General features: G+C 57.9%; 2 protein-coding genes across 3 annotated transcripts; one reads left to right on the forward strand and one right to left on the reverse strand.

Annotated features, from left to right (window-relative positions):
- The first annotated feature begins 451 nt into the window (after positions 1–451).
- On the forward strand, positions 452–3875 carry EDF1 (endothelial differentiation related factor 1). The gene is made up of 5 exons (XM_027470843.3): positions 452–576; positions 859–910; positions 1955–2115; positions 2647–2740; positions 3301–3875. The coding sequence occupies exons 1-5, from the start codon at positions 499–501 to the stop codon at positions 3360–3362; spliced, it is 447 nt and encodes a 148-aa protein (XP_027326644.1). The 5' UTR covers positions 452–498; the 3' UTR covers positions 3363–3875.
- Positions 3876–4978: 1103 nt separating this feature from the next.
- On the reverse strand, positions 4979–16871 carry MAMDC4 (MAM domain containing 4). 2 transcript variants are annotated; one of them, XM_013095021.5, is made up of 29 exons: positions 16616–16871; positions 15856–15969; positions 15588–15761; positions 15300–15425; positions 14914–15059; positions 14707–14791; positions 14315–14449; positions 13932–14075; positions 13280–13374; positions 12831–12989; positions 12051–12135; positions 11387–11536; positions 11123–11236; positions 10760–10891; positions 10456–10586; positions 10271–10376; positions 9804–9920; positions 9404–9538; positions 9118–9248; positions 8788–9004; positions 8382–8519; positions 8100–8260; positions 7868–7958; positions 7577–7723; positions 7026–7160; positions 6621–6748; positions 6421–6535; positions 5883–6058; positions 4979–5291 (listed from the first exon to the last, which is right to left on the reverse strand). In XM_013095021.5, the coding sequence occupies exons 1-29, from the start codon at positions 16653–16655 to the stop codon at positions 5244–5246; spliced, it is 3675 nt and encodes a 1224-aa protein (XP_012950475.3). In that variant the 5' UTR covers positions 16656–16871; the 3' UTR covers positions 4979–5243. The 2 variants fall into 2 exon arrangements, with proteins under 2 accessions (XP_012950475.3, XP_071881569.1); XM_072025468.1 differs by having other exon boundaries at positions 8100–8221; positions 16616–16867.
- Between the last annotated feature and the right edge of the window lie 2684 nt (positions 16872–19555).

Raw genomic sequence — 19555 nt, forward strand, 5'->3', positions numbered from 1 at the left:
CGCCGCCGCCCCTCGGCCCCGCCCCCCCCCGCCGCACGGGCAGAGCCCGCTTCCGCCCCCCTCCTCTCGGGCGAGGCTATTGGCTGGTAATGCGACTTCGGCCAATCACTGCTTGGCACCGAGTGATTGGCAGTTACAGTAGCCTCTCAGAGCGCACAGCTGGATGCGTGCTCGCCTCCAGCTCGGGGTGCGTTAGCCAATGAGATCCGCGACCGCGTTGATCGTTGGGGTTTTGTGCCTATGAGCAGCGATGACGTCACACCTGCCAGTGCAGCGCTGTTTTTACCGAAGCCCATTGCGGCCCCCAGCCCCGCCCCCTGCGCTCGTCCCGCCCCCCTGCCCGGACTGGCCGCTTTCCCTGACGGACGTGAGCCCGGCCCTATCGGCGGGCGCGGCGCCTCGGGGGGGCGGGCGGAGGGCTCGTGCCCCGCCCACTCGTTGCCGGGGGCGGCGCGGCCGGGGCGGCGGGTGCGGGGTGCGGGGTGCGGCGGCGGAGCCATGGCGGAGAGCGACTGGGACACGGTGACGGTGCTGCGCAAGAAGGGCCCCAGCGCGGCACAGGCCAAGTCCAAGCAGGTCGGCGGGGCGGCGGCGCGGCCCGGAGCTGTGCCCTGGCGGGGCACGGAACCGGCACCGGGCGGGGCGGGGCGGGGGCGCCCCCGCGGCCTCAGGGGGCCCGAGGGGCGCGGGTCCCGGCTGCGGCCCGGCCGCCCTCCCCGGCGCCCCCCCCGCCCCCCCCCCGCCCCGCCGCGGCCCGGCTGATGCAAGGCTTGGGGCGGGGCCTCCCGGCGCCGGGGCCTCGCGGGGGCGGCTCTGCCCGGGCCCCCCCCGCCGACCGCGGCCGCTTTGCTCCCGCAGGCGATCCTGGCAGCGCAGCGGCGGGGCGAGGACGTGGAGACCTCCAAGAAGTGTGAGTGCGGCCCCCCCGCAGCTCTCCCGGCACGGCGCGGCCCCTCCCCGCAGCCCGGCGTCACGCGGGCAGGAGGCCGGGCGCGGGGCCGGCTGCTGCGGGAGCGGCCCGGGCTGGCGGCGGTGTGCGCGGCGGTGCCTGCCTTCGGGCAGAGCTGGTAACGCGTAATCGCGCTCTTTAAGCGCCTAAACGAGGAAAGCGCGAGTTTGAGGGCTCCAAAGCCCTCGAAAGAGTCTTCGCAATCGCACGACTCAGGTTAAACTCCCCGTTCCCAGTTATTTCTTTTGTTGATAACATACACTTAACAATCTCGGTAACTGTTCTTTTTTCTTGTAGTGTAGCAGTTAAAAAATTCTGTTTGCTGTCTGATACAAGTCAGATGCGGTATGGAAAAGATGATGATGCTTGTAAACAAATAAACAAATGACCCTTGAACAGGGTTTAGTCAGCTTTTTTGAGACACTGGATTTCAGGGGCTGGTGTTAGAGAATGGACTCAAGCTATAACCAAAATATTCTGACTACGTGAGGTAAAGCAACAGCATATTTTTGAACCTCAGGCTTTCTGCAGAGTTAAATAGTGTTACAGTTTAATTCTAAACAGCAACAGAAAATTGACTAAAAGCTAGTTCAGTGCTGCCTTGTAACTGAGCAAGCAAGGTACAAGTTCCAATACTAAATCCTCCCAGCTGTAGCAAAAACTTCTATGTATGGAGTGAAATTTGAATATTAAAACCCCAAGCAAGAGCAAAAATTTGCATAGCTGGAATGAAACTCAGATATGAAGTAAAGAAAGGGTAGGGCTCTGAATGAGTGTTTAGACATCAGCATTTAATAGGATTAAGATAACATTTTCCCTGAGCTGCAGCAGGCAGGCAAGATCTGGTTGAGGTCCGTGCTGATGTTGGCACGTTAAATTGTTGAAAACTTCCTGGGATCCTGGGCAGCTGGGTGTTCAGAAAAACTGCTTTGATATTTTTTGGCACAGCTCTGAGCCTTACTTTGTTTGTTCTTTTATTCTTGTTGTTGTTGCTTTGAATGATAGGGGCAGCAGGCCAAAACAAACAACACTTTATTACAAAGAACACAGCCAAGCTCGACCGAGAAACAGAAGAGCTGCACCATGACAGAGTTCCCCTGGAGGTGGGCAAAGTAATCCAGCAGGGTCGGCAGAGCAAGGGCATGACGCAGAAGGACTTGGCCACAGTAAGTATTGCCTAGTGCTCTCTGGGAATTAATATAGGTAGGCACCTTGAGGCAGGTGAAGATGGATCTTTTCCTGTATCTCCATGGGTATCATGAGCAGGAAGTTTGAATATAGCATCTCTGTTGTCTGACCTCCGAGAGAATTGAGTTACGTAGGCTTAGGGGGTTATTTGTGCAGCTGTTACAGCCAGTGAGCTGGTAAGAGGCTTCGCCATCAACTCAGTGTGGATGTGAGTTCTTTTGTACTGTGTACAGAAGTCCATTGCTTTACTAATGAGCAGCAGTATTTAGTGTTTTTCCTCCTGGCAGGCTAAGAGAAGTCTGTCCAGGATGAGTGTTGCCATCACTGTGGCACTCAAATAGTGAAGGGAGGTGATAGAGGGATGATGGAGGAAGCCTGGAAGTAGGCACTTTGTCTTCTGATCCTGGCATAATTAGAGGATGCATCTTTTCTATGTGAGTACTGGGGGGCTGGTTCTGAACATCTACTGTGTATGGAGCCAATGTTTGAGACACGTAATGTCTTTTCAGAAAATCAATGAAAAACCACAAGTTATTGCTGACTACGAATCAGGAAGAGCAATCCCCAATAATCAGGTTATGGGCAAGATTGAAAGAGCCATTGGTAAGTCAAATAGACTTCAAAAATAATGACAGTGTTTTCAGTTTTCTCAATGCCTCAACGTTTCAGTAAGAGATGTTTTTGTTTAAGTTGTTTACACCTACAGTCAGGAACAAGTGCTGACTGTAGGCTGTTATGGTTGCTGTGTCATTAAACTGTGTGCTTTTAAGATCTGGAACTGTGAACTCACAGCTCTTACTTGCCTTTGTTTTCCATCTTTGTGGGTGTCTCTTTGCCCCAGGGACCTCTCTTGTATACATTCCCTCCCAAAATCTGTGATATGCTATGTCCCTAGAAGGTCTGATGGTAACTCAGGAAAGTATCTTGCCACCACTAGAGTTAATGTGGGTCTCCTACACCTGTTCAAATACCAATTTCTAGGAACACAGTCAATGCACAAGCAAAATCAGAGTCTTTTCTGTAACTTTCTGATGCTGCTACAAACTGAAGTAGGATTCTTCCTAAACCTGACTCCCCTGCCTTCTTTTCTGGACACTCTCTTCTTTAGAGGTGAATGATCAAGTGCACAGCAGCTGATGGTTGTTTCCTTTGTCTTATTCCAGGCCTTAAACTGCGTGGGAAGGATATTGGAAAACCACTCGAAACTGGCCCCAAAGGGAAGTGACAACAAAGCCTCGAAATCAGTTTGTTCAGACTGATCTCGTCTGGCTGGTTCTCCTTAGCCACCAGAATCTCTCTTCGTATTGCCAAGCTGAACAAGAGGGTTTCAGACTTGCTTTGGGGGGGGGAAATCTGCAGAATCTGTACCTGCTGTAAAAAGGCAACCTTAAAGAAGCGTTTGTCCTGATTTTGTTTTTCCTTCCTCCTTTCCAGAGATTGAAGAACTAAACCCAAAAAAATACTGCATCTAATTTGCCACAAAACATGTGTGTCTTGGTGTTTAGAAGCAGCTAATGTTAAGACACTTGGGGTGGCCTGAAATGTGATAATTTAATTGGAACAATTTTTGGGAAGGGTGGGATATATTATATATAAATAATTTGGGAGAGTTGAGGGTTGATCAGTGTCTGCATTTGAAATGATGACTCAGTCACTGCATTGCAATGACGTTTTTTCTTTGTTCCTTCCAGCCTGTTTTAAAGAGATCTATAATAAAGTTTGATACCCTTCAGTTGCATGGGGTAGTTGCTTCATGCTTACCAGCTGGTAGTAAGTTTTTGTTGTTGGCTATGACTGGTGCACTTCTTCTGGAAGTGCAGTGGGACTACCTGGAGCATCTAGGGTAACAGGTGGTGGTCACAGCCTTCCTAGCCGCTCTGCTTCTTTCCTTGTTGCAGCTTTGGCTTACATCCCAGAGATTAAATCAATACTGTGTTTTTATCTTGTATGGAGAAGGTGAATAGAGTCTTTGGCATTGTACAAAGCAAGACCACTGCAGAGACAGTGGGGCATTTATATGAAGCCAGAGCCCACCTTATATCCTCTTTTTACCCTTCTTGTTGAGTGCTGCCAGGATGGGAGCTGTGGTGGAGCTTTAAGGATTCTGCTCAACATGACTGTGTGGCATGACTGTCCTTAAGTTGGATAGAGCTGAAGGGAAAATTAATTGTCTGTAGAAGGACAAGAGGAAGAGCAGGCTTCTGCCACAGATCACGTAAGTGGCATGCTATGTTCCCTTCAGCCAAGCTGTGGCAGTTTAAAAAGACTGGGCTTGCTAATGAACTGTTTACCTCCACAGAGGCTGAAGTGGTTTGTTGGTGCATTTATTTGGCAGACTTGGCAAGGGCTTGCTTGAGGTGATAGTATTAAATTGTTCTGTAAGCTTGGGGAAGGGGGCATTTAAATTTTAAATTGTTATTTAGATTCAAATTATGAGGAGTCCTCAAAACAAGTATGGGCCATCCTGTGGGGGGTGAGTGCCTATACAGCTGGGGCCGAGCTGTTGGCTGCTGGCAGGTGTGCTGTGTGGTGCTGCCCACCCTGCTCCCTGCCCGACTGCCTCCACCCAAAGCCCCCGCAGCCCTGCCTTGCTGGCCAGGCACTTCTGTGCCCTGGGAGCTGACAGGTTGTGCTCTTCTTCTTAATCCTGGGAGAGGGAAGCCGCTTTTGTTGGACGCAAGCACCCATCCCTGGAGGGGTGCAGGATGGTGCACTCTGCCCCCTTCCACCTGAGAAATGGGCAACTGCCAGGACCCTGCAAGGGGTCCTGCAAGGACGACTGGTCCTGGCCCAAGAAACCCCTGCTCCCTGGGTCTGTCAATGCACAGGCACGTCACGGTGTCTCAGTGTGTTACAGAAAGCTCATGTTACAAAAGACAACAGTGCTTTTCCCGAGCGCAGCATTGGAGGTAGTGGAGGAAGCATCTGTGCTGTGTCCCTGGGGCTGGTGCCCACTGCAGCTCCGCAGTGTGAGATGTTGGACAGCGAGGGCGCCTGGAGCTGGGCAAGGCTGTGAGCTGGACGGAGCGGGGGGTTTGCTGGAAGGATGCTCTGCCCCATGTGTGCCTCGCAGGCATGAAGAGGTGAAAAGTGTTGGCTTATTAATTCAATCTTCATCCCTCTCTTTCTGCACTGGCGATATAATGACCTTGTCCTGTAAAGAAGGCTCAATGTGAGCTGGGTCCAGTAAGTGTAGGCTGTCTAATAGGAAATCCAAGGACTTCCAGGTTGTGGAGGGGATAACCCATACACCAGCACACAAAACTGCCCAGTGAGTCTGGGTGGGCTTCTTGTCTTTTGAGATCAGCCTTGGTATGGCTGCAAGAGATCAGTGGCTCTGCTGGGGACAGCGTGGCACCAAGCTCATCAAAAGAAACTGAATGTAGTTTAAGCTCTAGGTTTGAAGCTCCTGGCTACAAGAGGTTGAGCAATGTTTGCATGACCCACTCTCCAGCAGGGCCCTGGGGAGGAGGATTGCAGCCTCAGCTGTTTCTGTAGCAAACACCTGATCACAGCAGCAAAATATCTAGGTCAGCCCTACAGCTCTAGGGTCACTCATTTGCCAGTGACCAGATAAGTTGCTGAGCCCTTTGCACTTCTCTGATGTGTTAGCAGATTGCAGGCTCACTAGGTGCCTGCTAGAATTTGCTGAGCTTTTTAAGAAAGGCTGTTTTTGCTGTTGGGGGCAGCTGGGCAAATGGGATAGTCCTGCACCCTCACCCTGAGGGCCAGGGCTGCTCCTTACATCTCGAAAAGTGATGTTGTCGAAGCCCTGCGGAGTGCTGCTCTCTGCTGACATCCTGCTCCCCTGTCCTCTCCTCTTCAGCAAGTACCAGCCACTGGCCACTGCCAGTGCCAGGATGATGATGACCAGCAGAATGCTGAGCACCACTTCTGCCACAAAGCCACGGGAAGACTTCTCTGCAAGGGAAAGGAGATGCTGCCAGTCTCAGACACCACTGGGAAGAGCTGGCTTGAGCTGCGGCCAAAATGCCAGCACCCTGGGTGGCGCAGGATTCACATTCCCCCATTACACTGTGCCAAAGGCAGCCTGCATCCAGCCTCTGCAGCTGGAAGGACTTGTGGCCAGAGGGAACCCTCCCTGCCACACAAAGCTGTCTCATACCAGCACCCTGCCCAGCTGCCATGGGGAGGGTCAAATCCCCTTCTCTGAGGCTGGAAGCAGCTGTGTGCAAGCTGTTTGTGCCCCTTGTGCTCTGGGGGCTTGTGGAGGCCACAATCCCAAAGAACACAAGATACTGTTGTTTGGGGCAGCCTCACACCTTTCCCCTGTGTGTCCGGGCTGGAATCACAGCCTCCAGTGGTACTGTACTCAATATCATCTAGTGCCACGGTCCCCTCCATTGGCCATATCCGCGTGGTGATCTCAAAGATAATCTGCAAGAGAAGACAGGTTGTTGGGCGTGATGCACAGGGAGAGCAACCAGCAACCTGGGATGGCACCCAGCGTGGCCCCACTCACCTGGAACTCACTGGGGCTCTGCACAGGCACTGTGCCGTTCTGCCAGCCCCGGCTTGAGTGTCCTGCCATGGTCCAGGCTGTGCGCTGCCCTGATGCACTCTGCAGCCTCACCCGCAGCTCCCCGTCAGCTAAAACGTGTGGGGTGTGAGGGGTGTACCCCTGTATCAACGATGGCTCAAAGCTCACAAGAGCAGCCAGCCCCTCCTATCTGTGCCACCCTCTGCTGTGACAGCAGCACCCAGCAAGACACACACACACACACACACACACACACACACACCCCCTGGTAGGGAGGGGGTTTGCAGCCCCGTGGCTGAGCCCCCAGCCCTCCCCCCCCCCCCATGGGCTGAAGCCATCCTCTGCAGGGACAGCACCTTCTGCTCAGCCTGCTGGGGCAGCACTTACAGAGGTGCTCTGGGATGTCCATGTGGTACCAGAAGCGCAGGCAGGAATCGGCAGTGGCAGGCAGGTGCTGGCTCTCCAGCTGGGCAGTGGTGCCCCCTGCCCCCAGCACGCGGGTGTCAAAGTGCACATAGTGACCTGGAGGGGCAGGGACAGAGTGCAGGGTGGCCCCTGTCCTGCAGCCCTCCCAGTGCCTCCTGCTCCCCATGCTCCTGAGACATGCCCTGAGAACTGAACCCCCAGTCCTGCTTCTTGCTGCCTTTGGGACCAAGCCATGCGGATGCCATGGAGCCCACCATGTATAGGGCTGGGGCCCACAGTGGAGCTGTGCTGTCATGTGGGTGGGCATCTGCCCCTCATGGGGTCTGTTCTGCCTGGTCTCATACCAGTCCAAGTCTGGGGCAAGGACAGAGCTGACAAGGGCACAGCTTTTAGGGCTGGGATGAAGTGGAGGGGACATAGATGGGTGACCTCCTCCATCCCCAGCTCCTCCTGACCCTCCCAGCCGTGCCAGGGCACCCTTGGTTGGGTGGGGGCTTAGTGGTATCTCCTACCATTTTTTGTGCCCAGAGTGTGATCCTGCTCAGGGCCGGGGTATTTGGCCAGGGGAACCCCACTTTTCCAGCCCCAGGCGAAGCTGTGCAGGTGCTCATCAACAGGGCTGCTCCAGCCACACATGTCCAGCTCGAAGTCACAGGATACTGTAGGAAATGAGGGCTGAGATGCATGCACCACTAGATGGATGGTGGATGGGATGGGCTGTCCCTATCCCCACAGCCACATGTCCCCATGGGGTGCCTCAGACCCCAGCCTGGCCATGCTGCTGCCAGGGAATGGGCTCCTACCTGGCTCAGGGCAGGCTCCATCCGACACATGCAGGTCATCCAGCGCGATGTACCCATGGTCACCCCCGGCTCCTACCACTTCAAATATTGCCTGTGGGGAGGTGGAGAGTGGGGACACGAAGGTTGGCAGCTGCCATGGTGCAGGCAGTGTGCTAGAGCAGTGTACCCATCGTCACCCTGCTTCCTCCTGCAGCTTCAACCCTGCTGGGAGGTGCCCTGGGCCCTGTCTCACCTTCCAGTCCCCATCCGCCTGGACAGTGGCTTGGCTGCGGTGCCAGGTGTCCCCTTCCATTGTGCTCATGCTGAACAGCTTCCTCAACACCCCGCTGTCCTCCACAAGGATGCTGAGAGACCCTGCCCAGGGACCCCCCGCGAGGCTGGATGCATGCTGTGCTGTGGCATGGTGCATAGCAAGCACTTGGCCCCCTGGTGCCTACCCATCAGGAGCTGCCCCACAGGACCCAAGCATCCTGTGCTGACCTGCGGTACTTGGCAAGGGGCACATGGGGCTCACCTGGGTCTCCAGTGCTCAGCTGGTACCAGAAGGCCAGGCACTGGGCAGGTGCAGAGGGCTGGTATGGCGCAGAGGTGAGGGTCGCCTTGTGCCCCATGGGCAGGGAGCCCTTGCTGGTGCTCACCACCATGTAATGCCCTGGTGAGAGAGAAGCCCCTATGCTGTGACACTTCCCCTCCCCGCCCTTGCCCGGCCCTGCTGAGGGTCACTGGGGAGCCCTGGAGTTGGGAAAATGGGTTTGAGGAGCCCTGAGGTTGGGGAGTGCTGTACTCAGTGCTTCTGTTATGCTGAAGCAGCAGCACAGTCACGGTCTAGGGGATGGAGGGGGCCTAAGCCCTGTGGCCATGCAGGCAGCAGAGGTGAGCAGGGCAGCTCCTCAGACCCCATGAAGCCGTGGCCCCGCTACCTGCAGCAGTGCCGGTGGTGTGGTCAGCTGAGGGGCCAGCGATGGTGCCGGTGCTGTTGCTCTGCCGCAGCCATGTCGGCTGTGTGCTGCCCGTCAGCCCACAGGTGTCTGCCTCAAAGGAGCAGGAGAGCTCGGCTCCACAGGTGCCCTCTGTCACCAACAGGTCATCCAGCGCTGCATCACCCACAAAGCCGTCCCGCAGGGCCTCGAAGGCCAGCTGCCACCAGGGGCAAGACAGCAGCTTCAGAGGGGCCCGGCCTGCGCTCCACAGCACAGGGACCCCCGCACAGCACAGCCCCACGCCGCCAGGCACCCGCAGGCCTCACTCACCCGGTAGCGTTTCTGTCCCGTGGCAGGGAGCGTTGCCAGTCCCCGGTGCCAGAGACTGCCCTGGGTCCCCCGCTGGGTCCACAGCACCGTTTCCTCTGCTCCCTCCAGCTGCAGCTTGAGGTTCAGGGTGCCTGGGCAGAGGGGAACATTGAGGAGTTGGCCCCAGTGCCCAGGCTCACTGCAGCACTGCACAGCCCCAGGTGCCCTGTCCTGCACCCCACCGGGACCCTGCACTCGGCAATATCCAGGCTGGAGCATCCTAGTGAGGATGCGAAGGGCCACGTACCGATCTGTGGGCCAGCCAGGCGGTACCAGAAGGTGAGGCAGCGTGGGGTGGCGGCAGGCTCCTGGTCGTAGGTGATGAGCTGTGCACGCTGACCACGGCTCCATGGTGCCGAGGGGTTCGCGGCCAGAAAATAGCCTGAGCATCAAGAACAGCCAGGGTGGATGGGGGACAGGCATGGGAGCTCTATGCTGCACCCACCTGTCCTGCCCTCACTGTCAGGGCCTCATCATGCCCCCAGTCCTAGGTCTGGGTGCCCCTGGGCTGCCTTGGCTGAGCCCGTACCATATGCAGGGGGACTCAGTGCTGCTCAGGGTGTGCAGGGCACATCCCACCCTGGGGACAGGGGGCTGCAGGGTCCCCCCAGTTGGCCAGGCCCCCAGGAGAGGAGCTGACCCCTTACCAGAACCAGTGGTGTGGTCAGAGCCCTGCCCCTGCCCTGTGCTGTGGACCCACTGGAAGTCGCTGGTCTGATCCTGGTACCAGCCACACAGGCCTGTCTCGAAGTTGCAGGAAAGCTCTGGCCAGAGAGAGGTGACCATGGTGAGGGTGGTGTGGATAAAGAACCCTGAAAGCAAACAGCTACCCCAAATGTCCCTTTACCCAGCCCAGCACAGCTGCTCCCCCTGCCCCACTCCCCAGGTTCGCCCCATGCTCCTGGGGGTGGCAAATGTCAGGGGGCAGGATGTGTGCTCTGGGCCAAGGGCTCACATGGCTGCGGCCCTGTCCCTGGGGGGGGGGGACGACAGGTGAGGATCACCTGGCAACCCCCAGGTAGCAGCACCCACCTCCCAGTGGCTTGGTGGCTCTGAGCAGGGTCCTCTCCTGCCCACCATACCCAGAGGAAGGCACCCGCATGCTCTGACATACCTGTGGCCCCTGGGGGCACCACATTGGGGTCACACTGCACAAATGTCACGTTGTCAATGGCAGCGTCTGCTTGGTCCTGCAGGTCCACCAGCCCCAGCAGCTCGACCTGGGGGTGGCTGCGATGAGCCCCGGGCTGCTGGTGGCACCAGCACTGCCTGGGCTGCCACTGGCCAGGCTGGTTGTACCTGGAAGGGCCGGGCCCTCTCTCCCAGCAGGATGTGGACATGTCCCCAGGCCATGCTGCCGTGACCCCGCACGTGCCAGGCCAGGTGGCTCATGCCTGTGGTGTGGTCCACGACGCTGACAGCGAGGAAGCCTGGGCATGAGAAATGGTGCTGGGGGCACAGGTAACCCACATGGCCATCACCCAGCCAGCCTGCAGCTGCAGGGAATGGGGACACCCCCAGCTCCAGGCAGCATGATGGGGGACAGCAGGGCTGGGAAAGACAACAGTGTCTTACAGTTGACCCCAGGCAAGGCAGGGGCTACCTTGGGGGCCGCTCTGGATGTGGTAGCTCATCTCCATGCTGCAGGCCAGGCCAGAGGGGCCCAGCAGAGGCGTGCGTGCCTTTGCAGGAGCCACCATTTGTCCTTCTCCTTCCTGGAGGGCCAGGAAAGCCCCTGGACAAGGAAACAGCCTGAGGGGTTGGGGCAGAGCCACAACAGAGCACCCCCAGCCAAAGCACCCTGCTTCTAGCACTCTGCCTGGGCACACCACCCCAACCCCCTCCCACAGTGGCTTCCATCTGTCTGAACAGGAGGAGGAACAGGGGCAGGGGGGTCTGCACCCTGGGAACCCCCATGGTGCTGGGGACCAACGAGCACCATTTCAAGCAGTGGAAATCACCTCACCTGCTCCCGCGAGGGCGATGGCTCTGGGCTCGGTGGCCCTCTGTATGGCCCAGCGCAGCCGGCCCACACTGACATCATGCCAACCTCCGTCCCCTTCCTCAAAGGTGGTGGCTCCTGCAAAACCAAGCGATCATTGCTGTGGTACCATGGAGCTTCCCAGGCTGCCCCAGCCCAAACTGGGGGTGCCCTGGGCCCCCTTGCCCCAGCCTCACCGTGACTCTGGGCATGGGGAGCTGGGTGCCAAGCTTCTGCCCACAGACTCACCACAGAGTTTCTCATCGGAGCCATCAGTGCACGTCTTGGCAAAGTCACAGGCCAGCTCGCTGCTGATGCAGCTACCATCATCGCAGGTGAACTCCCCGGCCATGCAGGTGCTGGCACGGTCCTGGCGTGGCAGCGCCGTCGGAGATGGATCTGATGGTGAAAGCCCCAGGCTGGAATGCAGTACTGGCAGGGTGTGAGGCCAGACCTGGGTCCAGGCATTGTCCCAGCGTTGCCCCTTCCAGCTGTAGCCCCACCAGGTGTCCCCTGGCAGCACAGCCCAGCCATGGCAGCACAGTCCTGTGCTGGCACAACCCTACTGGTCTGTCCCCACAGACAGTCAACTCTGGCCCCAAGCATCTCCCTAGTTCCATATGTCCCCCAGCCCTGCCTTGGTGCTGCCTCCAAACAAAAGGGACCTGGTAGTTGTCAGTGGTCTCTGTGTGTGATATGGCTGAGTAAGGAGGATTTGGGGCAGGGGTGTCACAGGTGCAGGATGAGGATACCAGGCACTCCAGGCTGTGGTACCCAGGGCAAGTGCTTGCTACGTTGTGCCCAGGATGGCCACCATGATAAGTAGAAGACAGGCAGACCCTGAAGCAAGTCCTCTAGTGATGGTGACATGGCCAGAAGGCACCTGGGAGCCACAGCCCACATCCAAGCTCACCCAGATGTGGAGTACAGCCTGGAGACAGGATCAGGTCATCGATGGCCACAGTCCCTCCACTTCTGGCCACCCCCTTGATCAGCACCTGCAGGGGAGCACCATGCCAGCAGGTCAGCACAGGGTCTTGCACAGCACAGAGGGGCTGTGTGACACTGCTGGGAAAGGGGGGAAACTGGGGAGCCATGGGATGGGGGACACCCAGCCCCTCTGATCGGCTAGCACTCGCACCCCCAAGGAAGGGATCCACAGGAGCAAAGGTGATGCTGTGTCTGCAAGGGGTGCATGGGGTGGGATGGCGAGGCGTGGGCAATGGTGCTGCCCTTATACGTGCGCCATGGCCTGTGGCTGCCCAGGGGTGCCTCCAGAGTGCCCTCCACAGGCAACTGGGAGAGGGTCGGGTCATATGGGTGGCCATGGGGGACAGCAGATGGGCTGGGGGAAGATGTTGGGTGACATGGGGTGTGTGAAGAATCAGGATGGTCCCTGGGTTTGGGGGCATTTGGAAGTGGGGGACACAGGGGACACGAGAATGGTATTTGCCACCACCAGGAGGCCCAGCTCTGGCCTCTGGTTCCCAGTCCAGATACTACCCCAGGTCCCATGGGTGCATACTGAGGGCCCACAGATCAGCCAACCTGCTTGGCGGCAGCCCCTTGCCCTGTGGAGCAGGTGGAGGCTGCCCTGGGGTCGGGTTTTCAGGGCTGAGGTAGTGTCACAGCAAGGTCCCTGGGCACAGTGAGGCTCTGGGTACCCAACTCACCCAGTACAGCCCCAGCCCACCTTGAAGCTCTCTGTCACATTGAAGTCCACTCTCTCCCGGACCCAGCAGTTGCCTGTGTCCCCTGTCCTCTGTCTCACCAGTTGCTCAGTGGAGTTGGTCATGTAGGAGATGCTGAGGCTGTTGGTGGCTGAGCCATGGAGGTGGCAGTACAGCACAAGCTGGAGCCGGGGAGTGGTGGTGAGCAAGCCCTGAGAGCTGAGAAGGAGCACAGAGCCCCCACACCCCGTGGGATGCTCACAAAGGTGGGGCTGGAGAAGCTCAGTGCTCCCAGCAGGTGCTGGGGATGCCACCAACCACCCCCAAACCTGCTGTTCTCCCCAGGCTAAGGGCCAAGGCAGACCTGGTCCCATGTGGTGCTCCCTGCAAACAGGGAACCCATTCCTCACCACTGGCATGCCCATGGGACTGCTGTCCCCTGCCCTGCACTCATGCACCCACAGTGACTCACGTAGCAGGAGCTGTTGGAGGAGATGATGGAAGTGCTCATGCTGGCCGTGCTGCTGGACCCCGCAGCTGAGGCACTGCTGATATGGAGGAAATAGCCTGTGGGAGACACGGAGATGGAGCCAAGTGGTTCCAGGCATGCAGGTACAAACGCAGAAGGAGCAGGTGTGGAAGCAGAGGCTGGGGAGGCTGGGACCAACAGGCAGCACGTAGAGTGCCCTGTACAACCATTCCCAGCTTGTGCCCCATGCCGCCCTGGCCCTGCCATCAGAACTTTCAATTTGGTTCCCCTGGTGTTCACCAAGGAGCTGTTTTCCTGCCAAGGCACAAAACAGAAGAAAACCAGAGGGCCCAGGAGAAGACAGCCAGTGCTGCCAGGAGCAGCAAGCTGCTTATCAGCGCTGACTTGCTGCAAGGTTTTCCAGCCATGCTTGCAAAACTTCTCCCAAGGGAGCCATCGGGTGTTTGCTGTTTACAGAGGCTGTTTTCCCAGTGCAGCCTCAAGCTGAGCCTAGGCATGCTGTTATCGCAGGGGCCAGAGGGCACTTCCGTGCTGGGGCCAGTGACACCAAGGCTGGCAGGTGGCTGGATTCCCCAGTGTGACATCCCAAGGGCTGTGATGGGGCTCATAGGAGATCCCACTACCCAACATGTACCTGCTGCGCTGTTTGTGCTGTGGTCCCGGGTGGGGATGCCGTATGTGGCACCCAACTTCATGCTTGTGTTCCTCTCCCATGTCATCTGTCCAGCCTCCACCCAGTTGCAGAAACCATTCTCAAAGGAGCAGTTGTTGAAGTTCTCTGTGGGGGGAGCGAGAGCAGTGACACACAGATGGGGGCCCAGCGCTGCCCAGGCCGGGAGGCCCCATGGCTGTCTGTGTTGTTTCCCCATGACAAAGCCTGCTGGGTGAATTAGTCCTGCAGCTGTAAAGCTCCAGGGCAGTGCTGGAACAGCCCTGTGCCATCCCATGGCCCCACAGGGTCAGACCCTCTGCCCATCCATGCCCTCCCCCCACCCCCCTGGGGCTAGAGATGCTCACGGCAATGCTGCGCAGTCTCATCCGAGCTGTCCCCGCAGTCGTCAGTGCCATCGCAGAAGCGGTTCGGTGCCAGGTAGGAGCCCTGGCTGCATCTGCTCTCCTCCGCCCCGCAGACCTGCTGCCCGGGTGCTGGGGCTGTGGGACATGGTGTCAGCACCTTGCTGGCCCCCACAGGGAGCTCAGAACCCCACTGTGCTGTGCTCCCCACTCTGTCTTTCCCTGGGTTGCTCTCTCCATCCAAGGTATGGCTTCTCTCTGCGCTCTGTGTGCCCTCTCTGGGGCAAGTGACCCCCGAGACACCCTGGGCAGTGGAAGAGCTCGCATAGAGCACAAAGGCTGAACCACCACCCTGGGGTGCCATCCTGCATCATCCCAGCCACCACAAGACTCACTCTGCAAGCCACAGTTCCTGAAGACAATGTCATCGAGTGCCAGCACTGCCCCACACGCGGGTGGCTGCGTCAGGGCGAAGGTGAGCTGCAACAAGAGGTGAGGGCTGGGTGAACTGATCTGGCCCAAGCCACCGGTGCAGCCCCTGCTCCCGGTGCAGCCCATGGAGGCCAGCCAGACCCCAGCACCCTCCAGCCCTAACTCTTCACCTGGAACTGCTCCGTGATCCGGCCCGTGTACGCCACCAGCTGGTGCCAGCCCTCAGCTCCGTGCTGGGGGCTCTGCCACAGCTCCACCACCTTGTCCCTGGATGCCATGGTCAGGCGCAGCGTCGGACACGCTGTCTGGTTGAGCCCTGCAGGGAGTCCCAAGATGTGGCCTTTGGCAGTGGGCACCCCGGGGTGACCGTGGGATGACTCAGATCCTGACAGCTCTGGGGACCGAAGCAGGGTCCTTCCAGCTCTGCTTGCGGGGCATGGAAGAGGCGAGTAGGATGGCTGGGACCCAGCTCAAGGTGTCAATGGCTCTGTCCACCACTGCCCCCATGGTTGTTTCCCTGCCCTGGTACTAGTTGTGGGCACCCAGCTGCACTCACTGCTTCCAGAGAGGTGGTACGAGGCCCAGATCTCGCACGTGGCAGCCACGTCCTGCATCACGGGTGACCTGAGCCAGGCGGTAGCTGTGGCTTTTGCTGGTGGGGACACTGTCACCATGAACCACCCTGGGGAGGGCAGAGCAGATCAAGAGGCTCCAGAGCTGCAGTCAGCATAACTCCTGTGGGCGATGCCCTTGCACCTGCCAGGACAGGAGTCCTGGCAACCTCAGGGCACCCTCAGCCCAGAGGGGCAGTGCTGTGGGTGCCCACAGAGCAGCTCCCACTTACCCCTGTCTGTGCCCACGGTGTGGTCTGAGTGGAGCCCCGTGCCCCATTTGTCCAGGCTGGCCTGGCCCCGCACCCATCTGTAAGCTGTGGTGCTCACGTCCTGCCAGCCGCAGTCACCTTCCTCGAAATCACAGGTGAAGGGGGTGCCCAGCACAGTTGAGACCCCCAGGTACCCTGGGGACAGGGGGGTAGAGGTCAGGGCAGGGATGGGTCCACCCCAGGGAGCTGCCGTGCCCCCAGCTCCATCACCCGTTCACCAGGCACCCACCACACTGGTTCTCATCAGAGCAGTCACTGCAATAGCACACAAAGTTGCAGAGGTGCTCGGCCGTGCTGCTGCAGCTGTTGACAACAGTGGCCCTGCTGGAGAGGATGGCCCCATCTGTGAGAGAGAGGAAGGGGCTGAAAAACCTTGTGGAGGAGCCAAGTATGGGGCCACAGCAGGGGACACCTGTGCAGGATCCTCAGTTTGGGACCCTGCTGGTTGGGACCACTGGGCTCCTGGCAGCATTGTTCCTTGGATGGAACCCTCCACTGCCTGGGTGGGCTGGCAGCTAGGGCAGGGGTTTCGCCAGGGCCTGGAGAAAAGCAAAATCCCCCAAAGTCTGGGGTCCTGCCCTATCCCTGCCCACTCACACCCACCCTCAAGGTGGTTTGCATCTCCCACGACCACCACCACTGCCTATCAGGGCCACGGCATTGGCCCTGCCACCCTGCCACTGAAATGTGAGCACTTCCTCAACATGCTGAGGAAAGCTATCATAAACCCAGCCTGACGCTGACTTGTCCCTAGCAGCTCCAGCATTTGCTTGCCCCAGAGATTCCCTGTTTGACCTCCATGACCCTGACAGAGGGGTACCCCCCAGCCCCCCAAGCTGGGAAAGCTGCAGCAGTGCTTGGGAGAGGAGGGGGAGGGCAGTGAGCCCAACTCCCATGGGGCAGGGATGGACGGGACCAGAAGTTCTGTGGCCCCTTCGTGTCCCAAAGTGCGACCCAAGGCATGGCCCCCATGTGGGAAAGCAACTCACCCAGCAGCAGCAGGGCTGCAAGGAGCACGAGCCCAGACATCTCAGCCTCCGGGATACGATGAGGGCAGAAAGGAGGCAGGCGAGGCAGGGGCTGGGGGAGGCCACGCTGTGAGCCCCAGGCTGGAATCTGTTCCTCAGGACCTGCTGCACTCTGGACTTCAGCCCCGCTGTTATCTGTGCCGCTGTACAGCGCAATTGCATCAGGTGTAGTAAAACAAGGGGCTTGACTCTGAGTGTGAGTGAGGACACATGGGGGCGAGAACAACATCCTCACGAGGGGGAGTGGAGGGGCAGGCGCCGACCTATTCTCCTTAATCACCAGTGATAGGACCCACAGCAATGGTGTCAAGCTGAGGCAGGGAAGTCTACGCTTGACATCAGGAAGAGGCTCTTCACAGACAGGGTGGTCGCACACTGGAACGGGCTCCCCAGGGAAGTGGTCACTGCACCAAGCCTGTTGGAATTTAAGAAGCATTTGGACTGTGCACTTAGTCACATGGTCTAAACTTTTGGGTAGACCTGTGCGGTGCCAGGAGTTGGATTTGATGATCCTTATGGGTCCCTTCCAATTCGGGGTATTCGATGATTCTATGAGAAACCCTGTGCCCTCCATGGAGCAGCCACCTCAGTCAGGGCACCCTGTGTGCCACTCCCTCAGGCTGTGGGCAGGATCCCTGCTGAGCCCAGGAAGGCACCGAGCTGAGCGGGAGCTGCCGATGGGCCCCGGGCAAAGGAGGCATCAGGCTGTGGGGCTCCCCCAGGCAGAGCATCTCCCGCAGGGCTGAGCCCTCCCCTCCACTCAGCACTGGGGAGAAATGTGCACATACTCCAGCTGGGGCTGGAGGTGATGAAGGCACTGCAGCATCTTTCGCAGGAGGAAAGGCTGCAAGAGGTGTAGCTGCTCAGCCTGGAGAAGGCTCAGCATGGTGGGGGTGGAGACAAGGCAGCCAGGCTCTTCTCAGAACAGGGTGCCCTGGAAGAGACAGAACTATGAGAGCAAACTCTAATACATGAAATGCCATGTGAGTTTAAGAAAAAAATTGTTTATGGTGAGGGCCATCAAAACCAGAACAGGCTGCCCAGGCAGGTTACAGAGTCTCCATCTGCAGGAATGCTCAAAACCCCTCTGGGTACAGCCCTTAGCAGTCCCCTACAGCTGACCCTGCCTGAGCAGGGGTTGCACTAGGCTATCTCTGCAGGTGCCTCCAACCTCAGCAATTCAGGGGCTTGAAGGGAAGCTGTGCTCCTCCATCCTATTCACGCCCTCCTCCTGAAGGAATGCAAGACACAGACTCCTGATGGCGCTTGAAGGACTTTTGCCCTTTTTGCCTTTTTCACTACTACATTATACTTTCCCCATAGCCCCACATGCCTGAGTCTGTCGTACAATTGGTTAGAGACTCTCAGACATGCCTGGAGCCAGCCAGCAATTGGCCACTGCCCCAGAGCTCACCTTATCACTGTAGCCAATTTACTTTATCTCAATGTTGCTCAAGTTTTTGTTTCTGCCGTTTGTTTCCTCATTATCTCTAATTCAGGGACATGTGAAACATCACAGAGCCACCTCTCAATTCCTTTCCCACACCCTCCCAGGTTTTGATGTCTAACAGCCATTCATGTGCAGGGCATTGGACCCTGTGACCCACGACTGCTGGGTGATATCACCCAGGCCCTGCAGAGAGCAGAGCTCTTCACATAGAATCACAAAGAATAGCTGAGGCTGGAAGCACCTCTGGGTCCCTCTGGTCCAACGCTTGCTCCAGCAGGGCCACCCAGAGCAGGGTGCTCAGCACCATGTCCATGCAGCTTTGGAGACTCCACAACATTTCCGGGCAGCCTGTGCCAGTGCCCCACCACCTGCATGGCACAGAAGGGTGGTCTGGTGCTCAGAGAGAGCCTCCTGTGCTCCAGTTTGTGCCCACTGCCTCTTGTCCTGGCACTGGGCACCACTGACAAGAGCCTGCCTCTGTCTTCGTGGCATCCTCCCTCCAGGTATCTATACACATTGATGAGACCCCTCCGAGTCTCCTTTTCTCCAGGCTGAACTGTACCAGGCTCTCCCCATAGGAGAGGTTGTCCAGTTCCTTGTTTGTCTTAGGATGATCTTCCGTCTTGAGCGGGCCCAGTGCATGCCCTGGGAACCTGGGCTTGGTTCCTGGTGTTCTCCCCCTCCTACCCCCCCTCCACCCCCCAACTTGTATGATGGCAGGTTTGGACACCATCCTCCCCAGGAGACAGCTCCAGCCCTGAGCCACCAGCCATGCAGTGGGCCCTGCAACAACGCTGGGAGCACCCCCAGCCCAGCCCACGATGCCCATCCATCATTGCACACTTTTTCCTATTGCACATGAGAAGTTTGAAGCAGGACATGGGGCACAGGGACTGAATGTCAGGTCTCACTAACACTGCACATCTCCTCTATAGGACCCTCCTGACCAGGAAGGAATCAACTGAGCTGCTTTTCCAGGGCACTGCGCCACTGTGCTCCAGATCTGAATGTCAATGTCTTCCTTGCTTATAAAATGTGAGCAGGACTCTGTTCCTCATCTCTGATCACGTTTGATCCTTTCCTTGTGAGGGTGGCAAGACCCTGACTTAGAAGGACGCTTTATCAGGGAATGAAGGACAAGTTTAATGACATTAAACTAAAAAGGGTATACTTGTATATTTAGAAATAAGGAAGAAATTTTTTATTCTGAGGGTGGTGAGGCACAGGAACAGGCTGCACAGAGAAGCTGTGGGTGCCCCATCCCTGGAGGTGTTCAAGGCCAGGTTGGATGGGGCTGGGGGCAGCCTGAGCTGGTGGTAGGGGGGTTGGGCCTAGATGGGCTTAAGAGTCCGTTCCAACCCATACCATTCTGCGCTTCTAATTTCTGTCCACGTCACACACATCCCCTGAAAGCACAAACTGAGGAAGGCAGGGAGCCACACAGACAGCAG

This window comes from Anas platyrhynchos, chromosome 18 (genome assembly GCF_047663525.1).
Source record: "Anas platyrhynchos isolate ZD024472 breed Pekin duck chromosome 18, IASCAAS_PekinDuck_T2T, whole genome shotgun sequence".
NCBI lineage: Eukaryota > Metazoa > Chordata > Aves > Anseriformes > Anatidae > Anas > Anas platyrhynchos.